This window comes from Vicugna pacos, chromosome 9 (assembly GCF_048564905.1).
Source record: "Vicugna pacos chromosome 9, VicPac4, whole genome shotgun sequence".
Classification (NCBI taxonomy): Eukaryota; Metazoa; Chordata; class Mammalia; order Artiodactyla; family Camelidae; genus Vicugna; species Vicugna pacos.
Window position 1 is genome coordinate 1285468 of NC_132995.1, and position 22061 is coordinate 1307528.

The window sequence follows — 22061 nt, forward strand, 5'->3', positions numbered from 1 at the left end:
CAGTTTTGGTTTACATCAAGACTTAAAATATCTATTCTTCAAAAGACACTGCAAAGAAAATAAAGATGAGGCCATGTCTGAGACACTGTTTGCAAAGCATGTATCTGATAAAGGGCTGGCATGCAGAATACTGAGAAAGGAAAAAAAAAAAACCCAATTTCTTACAACTAAATGCTAAGAAGAAAAAAAAATGAACAAAGGATTTGGACAAATAACCAATGATTTAAGAATGACCAATGAACATATGAAAAGATGCTGAATAGCCTTAGTCACTCCAGCAATGCCATTTAAAAACCACAGTAAGACAACTACACCCCTGCTAGCAATTCAACAGTCAACAAGACTGACGATTCCAAGTGCTGACAAGGATGCAGAACAACTGGAACTTCCATATGCTGTTGGAGAGACTGCAAACTAGTACAGCCATCCTGGAAAACAATTCGGCAGCTTCCTTTACAGGTAAATATATATACACCAGAGGACACAGCAGTTCTAATCCTAGATTATACATAAGTTAAAGTGTTTCAATACAAACATCACCATAGTTTTCTTCACAAAAGCCAAAACCTTGGAAAAGTTGTCCATGAACTGGATAATGGGTGAACAAATTGTAGTATATCCAGAAAATAAAATACTACTCAGTTACAAAAGGAAAAAAAACAAGGAACAACATGAATGAGTATCAAAATCATTATGCCAGGTGGAGAAGGAAAAAAAAAAAAAAGACCACATATTGGGTGATTCCATTCATTTGATATTCTGAAAAAACACAAAAATGTCAGGAAAGAAAACCAATCAGTGGTTCCTAAAGCTGGCATTTGGGAGAGGAGTTTGCATGATGGAACATTTTGAGGTGACTCACATCTTCATGGCAGTGGTCACAAAATTGTATACTTATTTGTCAGAACTCATCAAAACATATACCCTGAAAAGAAAGATTACTGAATGTAAGTTATACTTCAATGCATAAGGAATTTTTAATTAAAGTTGAAGATAACTCAGTGATGTACCTCAGATGCTCTCCTGCACTTGTCCAAAGAGCAAGGAAATGTTTTTTAAAAAGTGGTCAGAATACTATAAAAAATTTTAATTTATTTGACACTAGGTGGAAGCTTTGGGTGGCAGATTTAGCAATGATAAGCACAGACATCCGGCATACCATTTTGTAGGCTGAAAATATCAACATAATAAAAGGCAAGTTGTAGAGAACCACAGTGGTGGGCCAGCACAGAGCCCATGGGGAAGTGCACACTGGGGGTACCAGCATTTAGGAAGACTAACAGAAATCTTCATCTGAAGCTCCTTCAGTGAGGAGCAGTGGAGTTCCAGAAGTGGACATGACAAGTCCAGAAGATACCAGACTTCTGAGTAGCTGGATCCTCTGGTGACCTTCGTTTACTTTATGAGCATCTAGATTTTCACCTCTGTAGAGCAGAGCTGCTTAAAGAAAATTAGTCGGAAGAGTGATGAGGGCAAGGATTTGGCTACTCTTTCTTTTGGTGACAAAACTGAAATGTGTTCAAGCTGGAAAAAAAAAAAAAAGAATCATATGAAGAAATGTACCTCCAAAACATTATACATGCCCAAGTACCTTAAAAACTCAAAGAACTGCCCCCCTACACACACATAAACAAAAACAGACACAAGACAGAGAAATGATAACCAAGGAAAAAAATCGACATTTAGTCCCAATGTGTCAATAACTACTTTAATATAAATGGCCTAATATATCAAATTAAAAAAGAGATCATCAAAGTGGGAGGGGAAAAAAGGCACCCCTCTATATGCCACCTACAAAAAAAATTTACCTAATATATAATATAGGTAGGTTGAAAATAAAAGAGATGGACAAAGATAAACCATGCAAATATTAGTAAAAATGCAGCAGTGGCTGGCTATATTAGTATCAGGTAAGGTATACTTCAGACCCCAAAAAATTAACAGGGCAAAGAGGGATGTTAGGTACTTAATGATAAAAGGGTCAAGAAACCACAAAGACATAGCACTGATAAATGCATATGCACCAAACAAGAAAACATTCAAATACAAAAAGCAAAAGGTAATAGAACCAAAAGGAGAAATATACAATTTCACAACTATAGTTGGGGATTTCAATACTCTTCTCACTAGATACAAAGTCAGCAAGGATATAGAACATCTGAGTAATACCATTAACCAGTTCAATCTCATAGACATTTATACAATGTTCCACCCAACAACAGCAGAAGATACATCCTTTCCAAGCAACTAAACAACATTCAACAAGAATGTTGTATATGGGCCATAAAACAAACCTTAACAAATGTAAACATTTTGAAATCATACAGAGCATGTGCTCAGAAATAAAAACAGAAAGATAACAGTAAATATTCCAAACACTGGAAATCAAAGAGCATACTTCTAAGTAATCCATAGGTCACAGAGGAAGTCTCAAATGGAATCAAGAAATATTTCAATTAAGTGAATGTGTAATTAAAACATATGAAAATTTGGGGGGTGGAGCTCAAACAGTACTGGAAAGGAAAATTTATAGAATTAGAAGCTAACAATACAGTAGTCAAAAAATCTCAAATTAATAATCTAAGATACCATCTCAAGAAACTACACAGAGCCAAATAAAATCAAAGCAGGTAAAAGAAAGGAAATAATAAAGGTCAGAGAAGAAATTGAGAAACTAATAGAGAAAACCAATCATATAAAAAGCTGGGGGTGGGTTGGTGCGCATAGCTCAGTGGTGGAGTTCAATGGCCAGTACTTCCATCCAAAAAAAAATTAAAAAAATTTTTAATCTGTTCTTTGAAGCAGTCAATAAAATTGATACACATCTAAAAAGATTAACAAAGATAAAATGAGAATAGAAACATACCTCCAATATCAGGAATAAAATAGGAGAAATAATCCCAGATGTCCCTGTCATGAAAAAAATGAGGGGATATGTAAAACAATTCCACGGACTTAATTAGAAAACTAAGATGAAAGGGAACAAGTCCTCCAGAAGGGCAATCTATCAAAACCCACCCAGCTAAAAAATACCCCTGTACTGATTAAATTAAATGAATATGTAACTGACAGCATCCCAAAGGAAAGATTCCAGGCCCAAATGGCTTCACCAAAGAATTCTACCAAACGTTTAGAGAGTAAATAAAGCTGATTCTACAGAACTTCATCCAGGAAGGAAAAAAAGGGAAGGAACACTCCTTAGTTCTTCCTGGGAGGGCAGCATTACTCAGACACCAACACTGGAGCAGCAACAACAAGAAGAGCTACAGACCAGCACGCTCATGGTTTTAGACATAGGATTTCTCAACAAAATACCAGCAAAAGGAGTGCTGATACATACATACATACATATTTATACATATATTTATATACTTATATTCCATGATCTAGTGAGGTTTGCTGCAGAAATGCAATGTTGGTTCAACATTCAAAACCAGTTACATAATCTATACCAACAGGCTACAGAAAAAAAAATATGATCACATCAATTGAAGGAGAAAGGCAACTGACAAAATTCAACACCTATTCATAGTAAAAGCTCTCCGCAAATGAGAAGGGAAAATTTCCAAACTTAAGTTCAGAAATAAAAAACATCTACATAAAAACCCACAACTATCATCTTATTTAATGGTCAAGAAATGCTTTCCCCTGAACATTAAGAACATGACAAGTGTGTCCTCTTTCACCATTTCTATTCAACATTGTACTGGAAATTCTAGGTAGTACAATAAAGACAGGGAAAGGAAATAAAAGGGATACATATGAGGAAGAAGAAATAAGATGCTCACTATTTCCTGATAACATTATTGTTTGTAAAGAAAATTCTGAGGAATCTACCAAAAGAACAAAACAAAACAAAAGCCTGGTCTAGTGAGTCCAGCAAGGTCATAGGATACAAAGATACAAAGTCAACATATAAACATTATATTTCTCTATTAACAGTAATGAGAATGTGCAAACTGAAATTTAAAACTCAATACCACATATAATGACTCTTAAAAAATTTCTGAATAAAAATCTGACAAAATACGTTTAGGATCTGTACGCTGAAAATTACAAAGCACTAATGAAACAGATCAGAGGATCCAAATAAATGGAGACACATACCACGTTCATGGAATGGAAGACTCAACATAATACAGACACAAAGTCTCACCAAAATGATCTGGAGATTAATGTCTATAAAAATCCCACAAGATGTTTTATAAATACAGACAAGCACATGATAAAACTTACACGGAAAGCCAAAGGAAACACTGATATGGAAAGCTAAATAATTTTTTAAAGAGAATAAAGAGGGAATCACTTTACCCAGTTTTAAGGTTTAATGACAGCTACAGTATTCAAGATGGTGTGGTATTAGCAAAGGTTTAAACAGAGACCAATGGGCTAATATAAAGAAGTAAAAACACACCAACATGACTATGCCCCACTGACTTTTCTTACCAAGTTCAGTTCAATGGAGGTGGGATAGTCTTTTCTATAAATGGTGCCAGAACAACTGAACATCCTTGGGCAAAAAAACACAACCTAAACTTAACATGGTAATACAAAAATCAGCTCAACATGGATCAAGACTTAAATGTAAAAGATAGATTTTTAGGAGAAAACATTCAGGACCTAGAACTTGCTGAAAACTCCTATGACAAGATTTGAGAAGCAAGAAGAGAGGGCTTCACAATAATGCCATGGATTAACACAACAAGAACGCCCTGGCCTACAACGGCAACGCAAAACTAGACATGCGGTCATCTGAAGGGCCCTGAGGAGGGTTCAGAGTGAATATATGATTTTTATATCTTTCTGGACATGTATTTTCTTAATATGAGGTAATACTATCACATGTTCCCCACCCCCGCCAAAAATTACCAAGGGGGGAATTTCAAAATATCCTGATAAAAGATACTAGTCATGAGTCATTACACTGGGACTAAGCTGATGGTGACAACTGTGGAACTCACACGTATCTACACACACGTGTTGCCTTCTGTTAAAATTCTAGTCACTTTACTTGATGGCAAACCTTCACACAATCTTTTGTATGATTAAAACAGATTCCTCCTCTGTGTTCTTGTTTTTAATGTAATCATTATTCTTCAGCTTAATTTGGCCCTGTGTTTTATTTTGTTCTGGCTCTAATTTGACCCCTAGAAAACCAGAGGTGGACGTGAAGAAGCCTCTCTGAAGAGGAATCCAAAGGAAATCGTGGTCAGAGAGAAGACCTGGGATTCATCTGGGAAGGTTGCACAGTTAACACTGTCATCCTCACCACACAGAAAATAAAGAAAAAATAAACAAACAAGTAGATCAAATATGAGTGTTGCGTGGTTAAAGACACATGAAGAAATGCTATGATTTTTAAAAAATCAAAGTCTTAAATGTGCAGTAAAGTGTGCCCATACATGTCCCACTTTACCTCCTAAAATATGAAAATACTTCAGCACATGCTTAGCATGCACGACGTCCTGGGATCAATCCCCAGTACCTCCACTGAAAAAAAAGCATTTGAGTCGAAGTCTTTATATTCCTCATAAAGACATATGCTACTCAAGGGTAGAGACAACGTTGTGGAAAAAAGGCGGTTTTCAGTATTTTCAGACATATCCTCAACTGTTTAGTTCTCCGGACCCTGGACAGCAGTGTGTGCATGTAAGACAGATAAAGGAACAAAGTCCTCTGATCTCTGCAACAACACTCCCCTTGCCCCCACATAAACTAAGGGAGGATCAGCTGCCACAGGCTCATCACGGAAACCTGAAAGCTGTGTTTTCATTTCTTTCTTCTCTTCTCTGTCTCCTCCTCTTTTGTATAAATATCCCTGAGATCATTTTGCAGTGTAAACAAAGGAGAAAGACATGGCTGAAGGCTTTGAAAAGTGCACGGTAAAGACTGGGTTACTCTCCTGGATGGAGTTTCAGATACAGAGTAAGATTCGGGGCTGATTCTATCTCTAACGTGATGCTAGATGACAACCGACATCCTGCAACGGGCTTTCTCACAGGGAAGGAAAATGAGGGCTTTCTCTTTGGTATGAACGATCAGATTCTGAGTAAGATGTTTCCTCTACAGCAAAAGACTTTCCTCAGTGGTCACATTCAAAAGTCTTTCCCCAACAGTTCTTACAGGCTGACTGAGGACTCCCACTTGTGAAGGGTCTCCCCTCATCGGTCACACGGGGTTTCTCCCAGTATGAACCCTCTGATGCTGAGTGAGGGAGGAGCTGCGACTGAAGGCCTTTCCACACTCACTGCACTCATAGGGCTTCTCTCCGGTGTGGATGATGGCGTGGCGAATGAGGCTTGTGCTCCAGCAGAAGGACTTCCCACACTCCATGCATTCGTAAGGCTTCTCTCCACTGTGGATCCGCTGGTGCCTGGTGAGGCCGGACCTGCGGTTAAAGGCCTTCCCACACTCCGTGCACTCATAGGGCTTCTCTCCAGCGTGGATGCTAATGTGTCGAATGAGGTCTTTCCTGGTGCTGAAAGCTTTCTCACATTCTTTGCACTCAAAAGGTTTCTCTCCAATGTGGGCCCTCTTATGCAGGATAAAGGTATAGCAGTAGGTGAAGGCCTTCCCACATTCCGTGCACACGTAGGGCTTCTCTCCAGTGTGGATGATGGCGTGGCGAATGAGGTTTGCCCTTTGGCAAAAGGCTTTGCCACACTCCATGCATTCATAGGGCTTCTCTCCGCTGTGGATCCGCTGGTGCCTGGTGAGGTATGACCTGCGGTTAAAGGCCTTCCCACACTCCGTGCACTCGTAAGGCTTCTCTTCCGTGTGGATGCTGAAGTGTCGAATGAGGTCTGACCGATTGCTAAAGGCTTTCCCGCATTCTTTGCACTCGTAGGGTTTCTCTCCAGTGTGGGCCCTCTTATGCAGGATGAAAGTGGAGCAGTGGGTGAAGGCCTTCCCACACTCACCGCACACGTAGGGCTTCTCCCCAGTGTGACTCCGCTGGTGCTGTTTGAGGTGGGACCTGCGGTAGAAGGCCTTCCCGCACTCCAGGCACTTGTATGGCTTCTCTCCAGTGTGGATGACGTGGTGCTGGATGAGGTCTGTGCTGTCACAAAAGGCCTTCCCACACTCACTGCATTCAAAGGGTCGCACCCCAGTATGAATCTGCTGGTGCCAGGTGAGGTGTGACCTGCGGTTGAAAGCTTTCCCACACTCCACACACTCAAAGGGCTTCTCTCCGGTGTGGATGATGTAGTGTCGCAGGAAACCCGTCTTGTCTCGGAAGGCTTTCCCACACTCCTTGCACACAAAGGGCTTTTCCCCAGTGTGGCTCCTGTTATGCAAGACTAAATTGGAGCGATGGGTGAAGGCCTTTCCACATTCACTGCACTCATAAGGCTTCTCTCCGGTGTGAATCCGCTGGTGCCTTGTGAGGTGTGACCTGCGGTTGAAGGCCTTGCCGCAGTCTGTGCACTCGTAGGGCCTCTCCCCTGTGTGGATCATGTGGTGCTGGAGGAGGTGTGTGCTCTTGCTAAAAGCTTTCCCACACTCTGTGCATTCATAGGGCTTCACTCCAGAGTGAACCTGCTCATGTCGAACAAGGAAGCAATTCTTATTAAATACTTTCCCACATTCCTCACACTTGTACAGGTGTTGCCCCTCATGTATCAAGGGACCTCTCCCTGACCCCTGTGAGTCTCGTTCATGGAGAACGTCTCCTGGAGAGACTTGCTGCTGCCCATGCCTGGAGAACAGCCCATCATCTGTCCCTAAACCATCACGTTCAGGGCTCACTTTCCCAGGGAGCTTCTCCCTCAGGGGCTCTACCCTTGGTCTCAAGCGGCCTTCCTGCATTTCAGATGACTCATTTCGATCCTTGGTCTGTCCCAAGCGGGAGTCCCCTGAGGCTCGCTGAGTCAGCTGTTCCCGGGGTGAGACCTCCTCAGACAAGGGCAGGCCAGGAGGGGAAGGGTCTGCGGTGTCAGGTTCTGCGCCATCACCTGGAGGGAATACAATGTACAGAAAGGCTTCTCAGTGACGACAACATAGAAGAAACGAAGCCACCGAGTCAGTGAGATCAGGAACGGAAACAGTGGCTCTGTACCTCCTTGGTTTCAAATCTCTCAAACCCAGGTTTGAAATTTCTTCCTTTTTGGTTCTTGAATTCATGAAATTTTTAGAGGGGAAACTCAGAGGGAGAGCATGGCCGGCGGACAGAATGTCTGGAGACTAGAGACAGACAGACAGTGATGATGACACTGTGTGCTGAGTCTGCTCAAAGGCAGAACATTTCAAGGTGCTACATGAAGCTGGCGAAGCGGCACCCAGTGCAGCCTTGATGGAGACGAGGGGGTCGGGGAGGCTTCCCAGATGAGGCCAGACCTACTGAAGCAGTAGAAAGTGCAGCAGGGAGAAAACAGGAGGCCCTTTCAGCCTTGGGAGACAGAACCAACACAGGTGCAGAGTCCTCCAGGATCAGGGGACTGCCGTGCAGGAGAGGAGCGCCCAAGATGGGACCAGTGTCCTTACAAGGAGAGACACGAGACAGCTTGCTTGTTTTCTCTGCCACGTGAGGACAGGATGAGAAGGCTGTCATCTGCAGACCGCGATGCAGGCTGTCCCCCAACACCAGGTCTGCCAGCACCTTGATCCTGGACTTCCCGGCCTCCCGACATCTGAGAAATAAATGTGTGGTGCTTGAGCTGCCCTGTCTGTGGCATTCTCATCACCGCAGCCCAGACTGATGAAGACAGGAGGGTGTGAGTAATGTTCTCATTGTGGAGTTCAGTGATGTTAAGTGTATTATTAAAAAAACAAAAAAAAGAATGAGCAAATAATTTAATTAATACAATCAATCAAGGTCACTCATGAATCAGTGATGACAATGTACCATAAACCAAGGTTTATCACTGATGAAACCTGTACCTGAGGTCCACTGTGGGGCTCAGCAGTCAACACTAGTCTATGCTGACAACCTGAACGGGGTTCTGAGCAGAAGGGGCTCCAAGGGCATGAGATCCGATGAGGTGCTGGACATGTTCTATACGCTGACGGAGTGCAAACGTTCATGAAGCTGACCTCTTAAGATTCTTGCACCACACAGCATGTGAGTTACCCCTCATTTGGAAAGTGCAAGAAAATCATAGCAAGTGGGAAGCATGGAACTCAAGTGCAGGTGTCTCTTGCAGGAATGAGGTGGCTCCTCCAAGAAGACTGATTTTACAGGGAAGGCAGAATCAATGGTAGTGAGAAGCCAGTGGAGAGACAGAAGCATCTTCTATTTCCTTTCCCCAAGTATGAGACAACTGAGCGTATTTTTATATTACAAAAGAGGCAGAAAAGGAGAGAAGCAGCAGCTTCCTGAAAAGGTGAGGTCCAGACCCCGGTGCATGTACTAGGCATGGCTAGGGCGAGATTTCCTCAAGAGAGAGGTGAGGAGGGAAATAACACAGGGGAGGGATTTGATGAGCGTGCAAGGGTTTAAGGACCAGCAACACAAGGACGCCGGCTCTGTTACCGACATGAAAATGTGGAGGCAGCAGCAACCATCTGCTGAGACGTCAGTGGTGCGGGGTGGGGAGGTTTGAAACAAGATCTCTGTGTCTGCGGGGGCCAGTGTGGGAGACATGGCAGACCAGAGGCACGGAGACGTGGGGAGACCACCTAGGAGTGTGTTGGCATCGCACCGGCAAAAGCTGAAAGCCTGCACTGAGAGTGTGGGGAGGGGTCTCATATAGGTACTGGAGGTCATGGGCTCAAGAGACAAGCATGAAACATCCACTATGGAAAACAGTATGGAGGCTCCTCAGAAAAATAAAAATAGACTTACCCTACAATCCAGCAATCCCATTCCCGGACATACATACAGAGAAGACTCTAATTCGAAAAGACACATGCACCCCAATGTTCATATCAGCCAAGACATGGAAGGAACCTAAGTGTCCATCAATAGATGACTGGATAAAGAAGATGTGGTATATATACACAATGGAATACTACTCAGCCATAAAAAAGAATAAAAATGCCATCTGCAGCAACATGGATGGACCTGGAGATTGCCATTCTAAGTGAAGTAAGTCAGAAAGAGAAAGAAAAATACCATATGATTATCACTCATATGTGGAATCTTAAAAAAAAAAGACACAAATAAACTCATCTACAAAACAGAAACAGACTCACAGACATAGAAAACAAACTTATGGTTACCATTGGGAAAGAGGGTGGGAAGGGATTAACTGGCAGCTTAAGATTTGCAGATACTAACCACTATATATAAAATAAACAACAAGGACCTACAGCACAGGGAACTATATTCAATACCTTGTAGTAACCTATAATGAAACAGAATATGAAAACAAAAGAAAAAAAATACCTTGTCAAACATATGCCAGGCACTGTATGGTCTTGGTGACTTAACAATGGCAAATAAAAACTAAAGTTCCCACCCTAAAAAAAAAAAAGACGTGCATGCAACACAGACAGGATCTGGAGGTGTCTGGAGGTGGGTGGTGGAGGCGGAGGGGTGGAGGGGCTGTCTGCAGCTGCCCCCAGCCTTCTAACCCACATGGGAAGTGGAAGGAGCGGGCAAGGTCTTAAGGCCCCTCTTAGGCCTGCTGGGCACGGGGCACCTTGAGGCTTACGCAGACAGGAGGGACAGGAAGACTCGGGCAAAGGAGCGCTCCCCAGGGCCTGACTGGCACTCGGGGTGTGGGCAGACGGAGATGGTGGGAGAGGGTGCGGCACAGAGCACAGCTGGTCAGAAGGCAATGCGAGCCACTGTCCTCACTCTGTAGGACTCATACCACAACGCGAGTAATACTAACAGCTTACTTCTGGGGGGTATCACATGATGCTGTTTTTGTTTATTGTTTGTTTTATCAATATTATTAATTATGGGTCAAATTATCAAGCACTAGAGTGTCTTCTAAACCTCGTGTGGACTAAGAGCTTACTTTTGCTGCCAGTCGCTACGGGTCAGGCCCAGTGCAAAGAGGTTTCCTGCACAGAACTATCACATTCTCCAACAACCGCCATTTTCCAGGAACAGACCGTGTGCACAGACTACACTCACCAAAACATCTGCTCCTCTCCTGGGACACACGGCTCAGCCTCACTCCCCAGCCCCAGGCACCCAATGACAAGACCGAGCATCCGGTCAGTGGAACAGGAGGGGAACAGGGTGATGGGCATGGGTGTGACACCTGCCTTCTTCTCTCCCCTCCCCTCTGCCAGCTGGGGGGTGCCAGGACAGCCCGGCAAGTCTCATGGTGATGACAGGAGGTACCCACGGGAGGCACAGCATCCACTGACCACCTGGTCGTTGGTGTAAGAAAAACACTCCTCAAAGGCCAAGCCACTGAGATTTTTGAACATGCTCGTTAGCTTGACTGGACTTCCCTGGCCACACTTAGATCCAAAGGCAAAATGGAATCACACAGCTTCCCCAAGGCTGTGTGACTGTCACACCTAGTTTTCAAGGCCAAGCACATGGAACCGAGAGCCTGAGCTGAACCTAATACACTCGCCACCTCCCAGGGAGCAGGGAAGAGAGTCATGGGGCTGGAGAGTGTGAGGCAGAGGGAATGCAGATTAAAAGGCTCCGTGGACCCCTCTAGAGTAGAGAGGCCACGACAAGAATATTCTTAAACATTCAAGAGGCAGTGGTCGCCCTGCTGTCCGCAGCCGCCGGCACTCACCTGCGCAGGAGCCTGGGGAGAGGCCTGTCTTCGACGTCCGTGACCCTGGGCTGTGCTCCAGTGAGTAGACCAGCTCTGGTTTGGGCAAAGAACAGCCTTTTCACAGAGAAAGAAAGAACACGGGGATTTTAGTGAGAAGAAAGACACCTTTCAATCTAGATCAGACTGCAGGATTTGGAAGAGACCTCAAAATGCAGCTGCTCCCATCTCTGCGAACAAAATGCTGCGACTGGGAAACAAACTGTAAAAGCACTGTCGTTTGGCCCCAAAGACATGAGTGCTGGCTGCGTAGACAGCGGCAACTCCCTCTGACCTCCATCCCACAAAACCCCAACGCAGTTCACACGCGTTTCCTGAAGACGTTTTCTCCCATCCACGCCAGGGGCCTCGACCTCCCTGGGTGTCAGGAACACCCAGAGTGCTCAGTTGCCCCAGAGCAATTCAGACAGAACCTCTGGGGTGAGGCCTGAGCATCAGTGGACTTTAAACACTCCCCAGGTGACGGGAGCCAATCTGGCAGGCTAGTAAGCCCTGATCTCCATCGTCCCCCAGTGGCATCCCTGATCACTGGCCGTCTCAGGCAGGCAGCCCACGCCAGCCACTCCGAGTACAGAGAAAGCTTTATTCCAGGAAGTGCAGAGCAGGATCAATGAGGCACCCACAGCTCCTGTTGTCTTGTTGTGTGTTTGTGTGTGTGGTTTTCCCCTCTATTTTTTTTTAAATGGAGGTACTGGGGATTGAACCCCTCAAAAGAAAAATCCCCTTGGGCTTCTGGCAGCTGGGGAAAAAAGAACCATTTCTGAAATACACCAGAGCACTCTGTTCTCAACCAGGCCTGCCCGCAGAGGAAACTAATTAACCAGAGCCGAAACTGCTAGGGTTTTATCCGAGCCTGGCTGACCTGGGAGACAGGAAATACACAACTCCAGTCAACTCTGGCCATCCTGTCCTACCTTAGTGGAGGCGATAAATACTGAGAAACACTTGTGAAGTTCACAGTCCAGAGGCACAGGGTCACTAAAAGCCTGAGAGCGAACCACAGAGCTACAGAACACGCTCTCGCTCCCCCACCCTACCACTGCATTTCTAACGGCCCACTTACAACAGTTACTTTTTCCCGGTACATCCTGTCCAGCTATCAAGAAAAAATTAGGAATCGTGCTGAAAGGCAAAAAACACAATTTGAAGAGACAGAGCAAGCATCAGAACTAGACATGTCAGAGATGCTGGAATTCTCAGATCAGGAATTTTAACGACAATGATTCATACGCTAAGGACTTTAATGGACAAAGTAGACTGCGTACAAAAACAGATGGGCAACCTAAGCAGATAAAGGGAAACCCTAAGTAAGAACAAATGCCACAGATGAAGCAACACTGAGGAATGCCTTTGGTGGACTTATTAGCAGACTGGACGGGGCCAAAGAATCTCTGGGCTTGCAGCTGTATCAACAGAAACCTCCAAAACTGAAAAGCAAAGAGGACAAAGACTCAAAACACAGAACACAATATTCAAGGATAGTAAAACTACAAAAGGTGTGATATACATTTAACAGGAATTTTAAAAGGAGGGAAAAAAAGAGAGGAAGAAACAGAAGAAATAGTTGAAACAGTAATGACTGGGAATTTCCCAAAATGAATGTCAGACACCAAACTACAGATGCTAGAAGCCAAGAGACACCAAGCGCGATAAATGCCCACTGCCACCACTCCCCACCGCCCGAAACACACATCTCATAATATCATTTAAAAACTGCAGAAAATCAAAGATAAAGGAAAAAATCCTGAAGGAAGCCAGAGATAAAAAACACCTTACCTATAATAAAAGAACAAAAACAACAATTACATCTGATTTCTCCTCAGAAATCATACAAGAAAGGAGACAGCGGAAAGAAATATTTAAAATGTTCAGAGAAAAACCTCACCAACCTTGAATTCCACACCCTGTGAAATTATCCTTCAAAGTGAAAGAGAAATAATTTCTCAGAGAAACAAAAATTGAAATCTGTTGCCAGTAGACCTATCTTGCAAGAAATGTTAAAATAACTTCTTAAGAGGAAAATTATATAGGTTAGAAACTCAGACCTAAAGAAAGGAGGACTATCAAAGGAGGAGTACGAGAAAGTAAAACTAAAACTTTTACTTGTCTTGAGGGGAGGGTATAGCTCAATGGTAGAGCACCTGCTTAGCATGAACAAGGTCCTGGGTTCAATCCCCAGTACCTCCATTAAAAAAAACCTAAAATTAAATTTAAAAAAAAAAGAGCATAAACATTAAAAAAACTTTTACTTTTCCTAACCAATCTAACAGATAACAGTCTGTTCAGAATAGTAACATTAACTGCGCATTCAGTTATGCTTATGTATATATCTTACACACATACATATACCTGTGCTTAGATATATAAGTGAAATGAATGGCAGCAATGGGACGAAGGATGGGAGGCAGGAATTAAGATTATTTCGTTATAAGGTCAACAGAAGACTTCTGGAACTAATAAGCACTTACAGCAAAGTTGCAGGACACAAGGTTAATGCACAAAAGTTGGTTACTTTCCTGTAGACTACCAATGAACAAGCGAAACTCAAAAAACACACTACCATTTACATTAGCACTTCCACAAGATGAAATACTTAGGTATAAATCTAACAAAATATGTACAAGATCTGTATGAGGAAGACTACAGAACTCTGATGAAAAATCAAAGAACAAAAGCAGTGGAGAGATATTTTATGTTCATGGATGGGAAGAATCGATATTCCCAAGATGCCAGTTCTTTCTAATTTGATCTGTAGATTCAACGCAATCCCAGTCAAAACCTCAGCAAATTGTTTTGTGGATATCCAAAACTGATTCTAAAGTTTATAGGGAGAAGCAAAAGACCCAGAAGAACCAACACAATACTGAAGAAGAACAAAATGGAAGGACTGACACGACTCAATCTCGAGACTTACAATAAAGTCACGGCAATCCAGACAGTGTGATATTGGTGAAAGGTCATCGGAACAGAACTGAAAGCCCAGAAGCAGACCCACGTAAGCGCAGTCAACTGCTCTTTGGCAAAGGCGCAAAGGCAAGCTGATGGAGCAAAGCCAGACTTTTCAACAAATGGTGCTGGAACAACTGGATATCTACATGTTAATAGTAATAATAATAATCAAACAACTAATTTTTATAAGGTGTAACATATGCCAGGGACTGTGCCAAGCAATTCAAATATGCATTTTTTTTAAAAAAAACCCTGAATTATGTTAATGCACTAATTTAGAAAAGAAAGTTAAAATATTGAAGCTCCTCATTCAGGAACAAGGTGTCTTCACAGAGCGAAGCCTTTTTCAGGTCCTAAGCAAAGTGTTACATTGTTATATGTTGTTCTTCCTGTGGGCCTTGCATGAAAAATTCTGGTTTAGGAATTCCTTCCAGCATCCACATGAAGCACACGCTGCAATAAGCACTATTTTAGAGACGAAGAAACAGGGGTTCGGGCAGATACGATGATTTGCTGAAACTAGACACGCTGAGTGGCTGAGCCAAGACGAAAGCCCAAGTCCCGTCATCTCTGGCATCTGGCCTGTTGAACTGCAGGGCCACACAGCCCTGCTCCAGAAGATGCTGATCCAAGTGCAGGGCGAACACCACGAGGACCAGGACGGCAATGACACCATTAACAGTGGTGACAGCAGGGGCCACAATCGCTAAGCCTGCACACAGCAAGGCGCTGGCAGGCACTGTTCTGGGCCACTGACCCTCACGACAGCCGTGCGAAGCAGACACCACACCACCTCCTTTTACCTGTGAGATAACTGAGGCCCAGGAGGGGCAGTAAGTTGCCCAGGAACGCAGAGCTCATTAGCAACAGAGCAGGGATTAGACACCCGGGGTCCAGCACCAGACCCAGGTTTCCCAAGTGCTACACTAAGGAGGGAACAGCAAACACTCCTGCGTGGGGCCTGCAGTCTCAGACCATGTGGGAGGGGACATGAGCAGAAGGACTCAATCCTTAGGAAACAGGGCCAGAGGAAGGGGCAGACTTGGTGAGGCCAGAATTCAGCATCTCATGAACCACTACAAATCAGAAATTGGGAATCTTCACAAATAGTGACATCTGCACAAACATCAAATCTCATTTATTCTTATCGACATTTCACAAAAGAAAGGACTTGTACCATCAAAAAATGCAGGAGAGCTTTTCACAACCAAGATGTGTCTTTTTAGTTGAATGGATGAAGCTTCATGAGGGACTCACGGCAACGGCCCCATTTTCCTTACTTGCTGAGGACGGCAGGCTGGGAGAATTAAATGAGTAGGGCGTGAACAGAGAAACAAGATAAAAGCAACAAATAGGAAGAAACAAAGATGAGGAACGTGTGTGTCTCAGAGAACAAGGTCTAGGTGGCCACTTCCCTCTGCAAAACAGCTTCAGCAGAAAGTGCCACTGTGAAGAGTGACACGAGCAGATGCACGGAGAGGAGGCAAAACAAGAGGCCCAGGCCCCAGGGGGAATCGTGCTCTTCGGAGCTGCTACACCAGCCCCTCAAGGAGCCCGCTGGGACGCCTGCCTCTGGGCTCTGCGAGACACCCCCGCTTCCTCCCAACACATCTTTTTCCTTTGGCTGTAACCAAAGGCTAACTGTTTCTTGCCCAACCGTCCCTAAGTGAGAAACAAGGGGACCACAAAGGAAGAGGTGAGTCCAGAAAACAATGGAAGCTGTGGGGCTACAGAGGCCAGCCGGGCCTGGAGCCAGAGGGTGGGACAAAGGAGGTGACAGGGCCCCCATGCAGTGAGCCAGGGAGGCCTTACCCAGAGACGCCAGGAGCCCGCAGGTCTCCAGCATCACCTCCTGGTACAGGGTCTTTTGGGCAGGGTCCAGATGCCCCCACTCCTCCCGAGTAAAAGTCACGGCCACGTCCTCATAAGTCACAGGCATCTGGAAAGTCAAATAGAGGCAGCTGTGTTGGTCTGGGGGCTGTTGATGGAGTCAGGGCCCATCGCTCTCCACGGCAAAGATGCCAAAAGACCAGACACCCCCTGGACGCTGAGATTTGTGCGGAACTTAAGGAGGCAGATTCTGCTTTGGGATGACAGCAGTGTAGGAGACAGAGCCTCCTATGCGGGAGCTGGTGGAGAAGACACAAGGTCAGGACCATCCTGATGACAGGACTGGACTGCGAGGCACAGAATGGTAAGGGCACCAAGGCATCAGGAAAACGGGGAAGAGTAACATAACGATAACAGTAAAAATGATAGAAATAATCATTACAGCAACAGCACCGAGACTCACTGGTCCTTACTGTGTGCCTGCCTCATATTGAGCGCTTTAAAGTCACTGAAAGCCCCTAGCTCTGATGTCGTACTCCTGAAGTTTGAATCCAAAGTCTTAAAATCAACACTTGACTCCTCTGTGAACCTGGGGACTTCATTTCTCTGAACCTTGATTTCTGAATCAGTACAATGATTCTCACTTAGCAATAATACTTATGAGAATTAAAGAAAAATTACACTGGGTGACTGGCCATAGCCTGTGAGGTCAATGCCATCATCATCTTCCCATCAGTTAGGGGACCTGAGGTCCAGGGAGCTCAACCGGTTCTCCAGAAGTTTATATGCATTATGACCAGAGGCAGGATTTAAACTCAGGTCCCTCTGATCTGGGGTCTATTAGCAAAACCCTGACACTCCACCATTAGCAAAGTAAAACCACATTTAATGAAGATGTGAAGCATTTTAAATAAATTTTGCAGGTCCATTCATTTCAGCTCCCACTGAAAACAGTTCTGCAGACACCGGCAGAGGAGCAGACTCATTATCACCCAACTGGGGGGGAGGGCGGTGGATGGGGCAGGTGGGAGGAAGGGGAGGAGGGACCTGTCTGGGAAGTGGCAGGGCCTGGACCAGCTCCGGCTGCCCTCTGTACCTTGGAGACTCCCAGGGAGACTCCACGATAAGCCATCACTTCTTTTTACTACCTGAGGTCTGACAGCACTATCCTGGGGGAAAAGAATACTTCATGACCAGGGACAGGAATTGCTGAGGACAATGGCGGCTGTAGCCAGGAGAACAAACGCCTTTGGCCATGATGCCTGTCCTGGCTGACAGCAGGATGAACATTCAGCAAATGACCAGGACATGCCTCGGCAGATGGAGGAGTCTGGGGAACCCTGGCAATCACACAGGTCCTCTGGGAACTCCTTAAACCACCAATATGTCTTTTTTTTTTTTTTCTGGTGGATGTACTGGGGGTTGAACACAGGGCCTCCTGCATGCTAAGCACACACTCTACCACTGAGCTATACCCCACCCCATACCTTGAGCTCACGCTCAAGACTGCCTATTGAAAGGAAGCCCGCTTGCCTTGCAATGTTTACTCACCTCCAGGCCTCCCTGCCCACAGTTCACACAGAAAAGGGTAAAAATATAGGCTGTGGTGGTCGACATGCTGGTTAATTTCTGCTACTTAAGAGCCGCTGTGAACTCGAGCAGGTAACGAAATCTCACTGAGCCTCAAGCTGTTCTTGTGCAAAACAGTGACCATTACAGAACTTAGCTCTGAAGAGCTGAGGAGCAAATGAGGTGGTACATTATGCTTGCCTGTCAGCTAACAGCGAGCCCTCAGTGAAGGTCAGCTCTCTTGTTTTCTTATTGTCTTCTCTTTGGTCCCACAACATCCTGAACAAATTCAACCTTGCACTCTTATTCAACCTTGCTAGGTTCCCTACACAAAACGCCAGAAGATGGGCAAACAGGAAAGGGGCCATTTTAGGCTGCTAGGAAAGGCCTCGCCAAATAGCTGACGTCTGCGCAGAGGCCAGAAGGATGTGAGAAGAAAGTTCTGCAAAGACACAAGAACACTATCCCGGGCAAAGGCCAAAACAAAAGCTAGGGGGTGGGGGTGGGGTGACAGAGAACTTATCACCATCAGGTTGTTGCGTCTGGAGAACATAAGCCAGGGAAGAAGGGAAGGTCAGAGGAGGTTGGCCGGGAGGATGGGGGACCGGCAGGTCTCGGTGGCGACCTGGAATTGTAAGCATCATTCATCCTTTCTACACCCGTCACAGACCCGACGCTGCTATGAGACGGCGGATAAAATGACAAGCCAGCGCCACTTGTAAATAAACGACAGGACAAAGAGAAACCCAATGGCTCACTTAGCCTCCAGCCTGCCCAGGGGCCCTCTCCGAACCAGCCGAGAAGAGAAGCAGCCACGCCAGGCACACGGTCCACTCACCCGCGCCAGGCCCATCCATGCCGCCGCCATCGGGAGACCCTGAGGACAAAGCAGGGCTTGGAAGGGCGGCGACAGAGGCGGCTCCAGGATCCAACCGACGGCCGCCCCGTGCCAGCCCGGAGCCAGGAGCCCTCGGCGGTTTCTCCGGGTGTAAACCGCGCACGAGGCCCAGGCCGTCGCGTCCCGGCTGCGGGGACGGCGGTCGAGGCCCCAGTGGGCGCTCACGGGACACCGCCGTTACGGAGGCTCGGGGGCGGATGTCGGGCTCGTGGAAAGCGGCGGAGGAAAGACATAACCGGCTCACCGGCCTTCCCAGCTCCCTCCCGGAAAACGCGCCCGGCCCGCCGCTCACGGCCCCACAGCCGGGAGGGCCCACCCGGCACAGACAGATGACGCAGGTCTCGGAGGGGCCGGAAGTCCCGCCCCCACCACGCGGGCCGCAGGAAACACCCCTGTCCTGTGACGTCATTAGCCCGGCTTCGGCGCAGACGCGCGGCGCTCAGCCTTCTGGGTAATGTAGATTTTTCTCGACAACCAACCAGGTGTGTAGGACCTTCTAAGACGGTCTTCTCCCACCTGAGAGCGCAGGAGGTTCCGGAAGCTGCTTCGGACTCGCCTCTTCACAGTGGACACCACCCCGGGGAACCAAGGAGAAAGGACGAGACCAACCCTGTCCACGCCTGGTGAAGCGGAGGCTCAGGAGGCGGACCTCAGCCTGGGGTCAGGGCCAAGAGCAACTGTTGCTGAAAGATCATCCATCCCTGACTAGCCGAGTAACTCAGAGACAAGGCCTTGGAGCTTAGAAGAAAAGAGGCAGCGTTATTGCTTTGCTGGGCAAAGGGGACTCAGCAGGCAGGTGCCTTCAAAACTGTGAACCCAATTAGGGTTGGGCTTAGTGATTATATAGTGAGCAAATTGGGGCGTAAAAGAGGATATTAATTAACCAAAGTCTCTGGTAAATCTTCCTCCGAAATCTTAGTGTGTCTCCCTGCTGTCATGGGCTGTCTGGTGGTCTGGAGGGTTTAGCAGCCCATGATCTCTATCTGATCAGATGCATCAAGTGCCAGGAGGAACTTTGGAGGGTCTGGTCATTCTCCTGAGATTAATGTCCTGTGACTCCCTTCCTGGGGGAATGACTCAAAATCCAAACATGACTGTAAATTTCAATTACCAGAGTGAGGTAAAACAAACAGGGAAGTCACTAGCTTGCTGACCCTTTTAAAAGCAAAAGCAAACAGTAAGTATATGGCCAAGAAGTAGTTAGCCTAAGTGTGGCCATTTTATCATTTCTCCTTCCCAATGGCGCAGAGCCTGATCTGCGGCCGGGCTTGGTCCCTGGCACCTCCCTGTGCGCCTTCGCTCCTCTCCAGCCTTCTCACAGCGGTTGCGGATAAACGAGCAAAGTCACCACCAAAAGGAGGAAGCCAGAAGTCCCGCAGTGACGTTTTAGGAATGCACCAGCCCGAAACTCCTGGGCCTTCTTAGGTCCAGCACCACCTCCAAGTGAAGAATAGACTTTTGAGTGATGGACTTGTCCCCGAACATCAGAGAGTGGTTTGCCATCCCCTGAGGTGGGTAGACTGCAATTGGGGTGGCTTGGAGGCAAGCTCAGGACTCCAGTTTTGGCGTGGTCAGTTTGAAATAACTGTAAGACCACGAAGCGCATCCCCATATGCACTTTACAGCAAATCTAAAATTGTTTTAAAAATAAAAATTTAAAACAAAAAGAGCAAGGAGGGACTTCTGGATGGATAACATGAGGAGTCCTGTGGGCTCATTTCCCACCCAAACTGGTGAAAACTATTTTTTAAAAAATCAAAAAGACAATGTCTCTGAAAATGTTCCCAAAGATGTATAGCAAATGGAGAACATTTATTCAAGATGATCTGCTACAATTTTGTAAGAATAGAGATTTTGCATCATTTAAATGGAGACACTCACTCTCCCTCAAACTGTCCCAATTCAGCAAGATAGAAACTCCACTACACAGTGGTGCAGATGAGAACACAAGGACCCCTCACTCCCAACTCCCTGTTGGAGGGCTATCATCCCAGGAGAGGCAGGAGGTCAGCATTTCTCATCCTGCCCCAAGCTACTTGCTAAGGCTAAGTTCCTGGCCAGTACTGGTCCCAGAGGTGGGACCCCCTTCTTCCACCCAGTCACCAATTCTGGGGTGGAGGCTCCACCATGGGCACCATGCTGCTAAGAATACTGAGACACCAACACTTTTGCCCCAGCTGAAAGGAAGTGTTTTCACAGAAAAGACCCAAGTCTAATGTCCACCCTCGCCGGCACTGGTTCCGCAGCTCCCAAAGTACAGGTGTTAGACAGAAGTGGACCGCTGTCCCCACTCCCAGTTCCAGAGCACTGGCTCAGCAGTTTTGCTTGAGGGGAGGAGCAGAGAACCTGGGAAGAGACCGTTGGAAGTGACCATCCTGGGGCAAGTATCAAACACCATGGGAACTCAAGAAGCCCAAATATTTTTGGTTTAGGCTGTGGAGCAATTTGCCCCAGAGCACTGGTGAAAGCAGTGTAATTCTGAACTCTCTCCTCAAAGACCATGAATAGTCCCTGTAGGTGGAAAAAATCCCGAACTCCCAGATTCTTCCTGGCCAGGAACATGACAGATGAGCCCTGACTCTATAATTCTGTAATCTGCTGCTTCCTGCTCATCCCCAGTATCATCTTAGGGGGAGTCATTCTCTCACAGGGATCTGCTCCAATCAGCTCTTCCTTCCTTCCATTCCTTGTAGATTCACTCTCGTTCTCAAGGAACCATGACCACCAACATTTCTTAATCCCAAGCCACAACTTTCACCCTGGAACTGAAGATCCCCCTGGAGCCACAGGCTGGTTTCTGGGGGCAGAGACGGGGAACTCGTACATCAACAATTGTGTTTGACCCAACAGTCTTAACAATGTGTGAAAAGGCCAAGGGCATTCAGTAGCCTCATGGTAAAATCCACTCCAAATTCACTCTGCAAATAATTCCTAGAGAGGCTGAGGGAAGGCACATTGTGAAAGATGTTGTGAAAGATACAGTGTTGTGTCATTCCCACCTGCGTTGTAGACAGGCGGTCCAGGGTGATGGGACTCAGCTCATGCCAACCATTTCCTCCTCACAGAGGCCTTTCCAGATCTCTCAATTTAAAGCAGTCCCCTAGAAAAGCAAAAATAAACAAATG

General features: G+C 46.0%; 1 protein-coding gene and 1 long non-coding RNA gene across 3 annotated transcripts in view; one reads left to right on the forward strand and one right to left on the reverse strand.

Annotated features, from left to right (window-relative positions):
- Window positions 1-19125, reverse strand: part of LOC102537942 (uncharacterized) — a 38399-nt gene extending 19274 nt beyond the window's left edge. The window contains exons 1-5 of one of the 2 annotated variants that reach the window (XM_072968362.1): window positions 18877-19125; window positions 16452-16578; window positions 11652-11747; window positions 7783-7955; window positions 5505-7539 (exon numbers count right to left, since the gene is read on the reverse strand). In XM_072968362.1, coding sequence (XP_072824463.1) covers window positions 6169-7539; window positions 7783-7955; window positions 11652-11747; window positions 16452-16578; window positions 18877-18906 — 1797 coding nt within the window. In that variant the 5' untranslated portion in view covers window positions 18907-19125 and the 3' untranslated portion in view covers window positions 5505-6168. The other variant, XM_072968363.1, reaches the window with a different exon arrangement.
- Window positions 19126-19293: 168 nt separating this feature from the next.
- On the forward strand, window positions 19294-20603 carry LOC140698341 (uncharacterized). Its single transcript, XR_012076085.1, has 2 exons — window positions 19294-19728; window positions 20185-20603. It is a non-coding gene; the product is annotated as an uncharacterized lncRNA (long non-coding RNA).
- Window positions 20604-22061: the final 1458 nt, after the last annotated feature.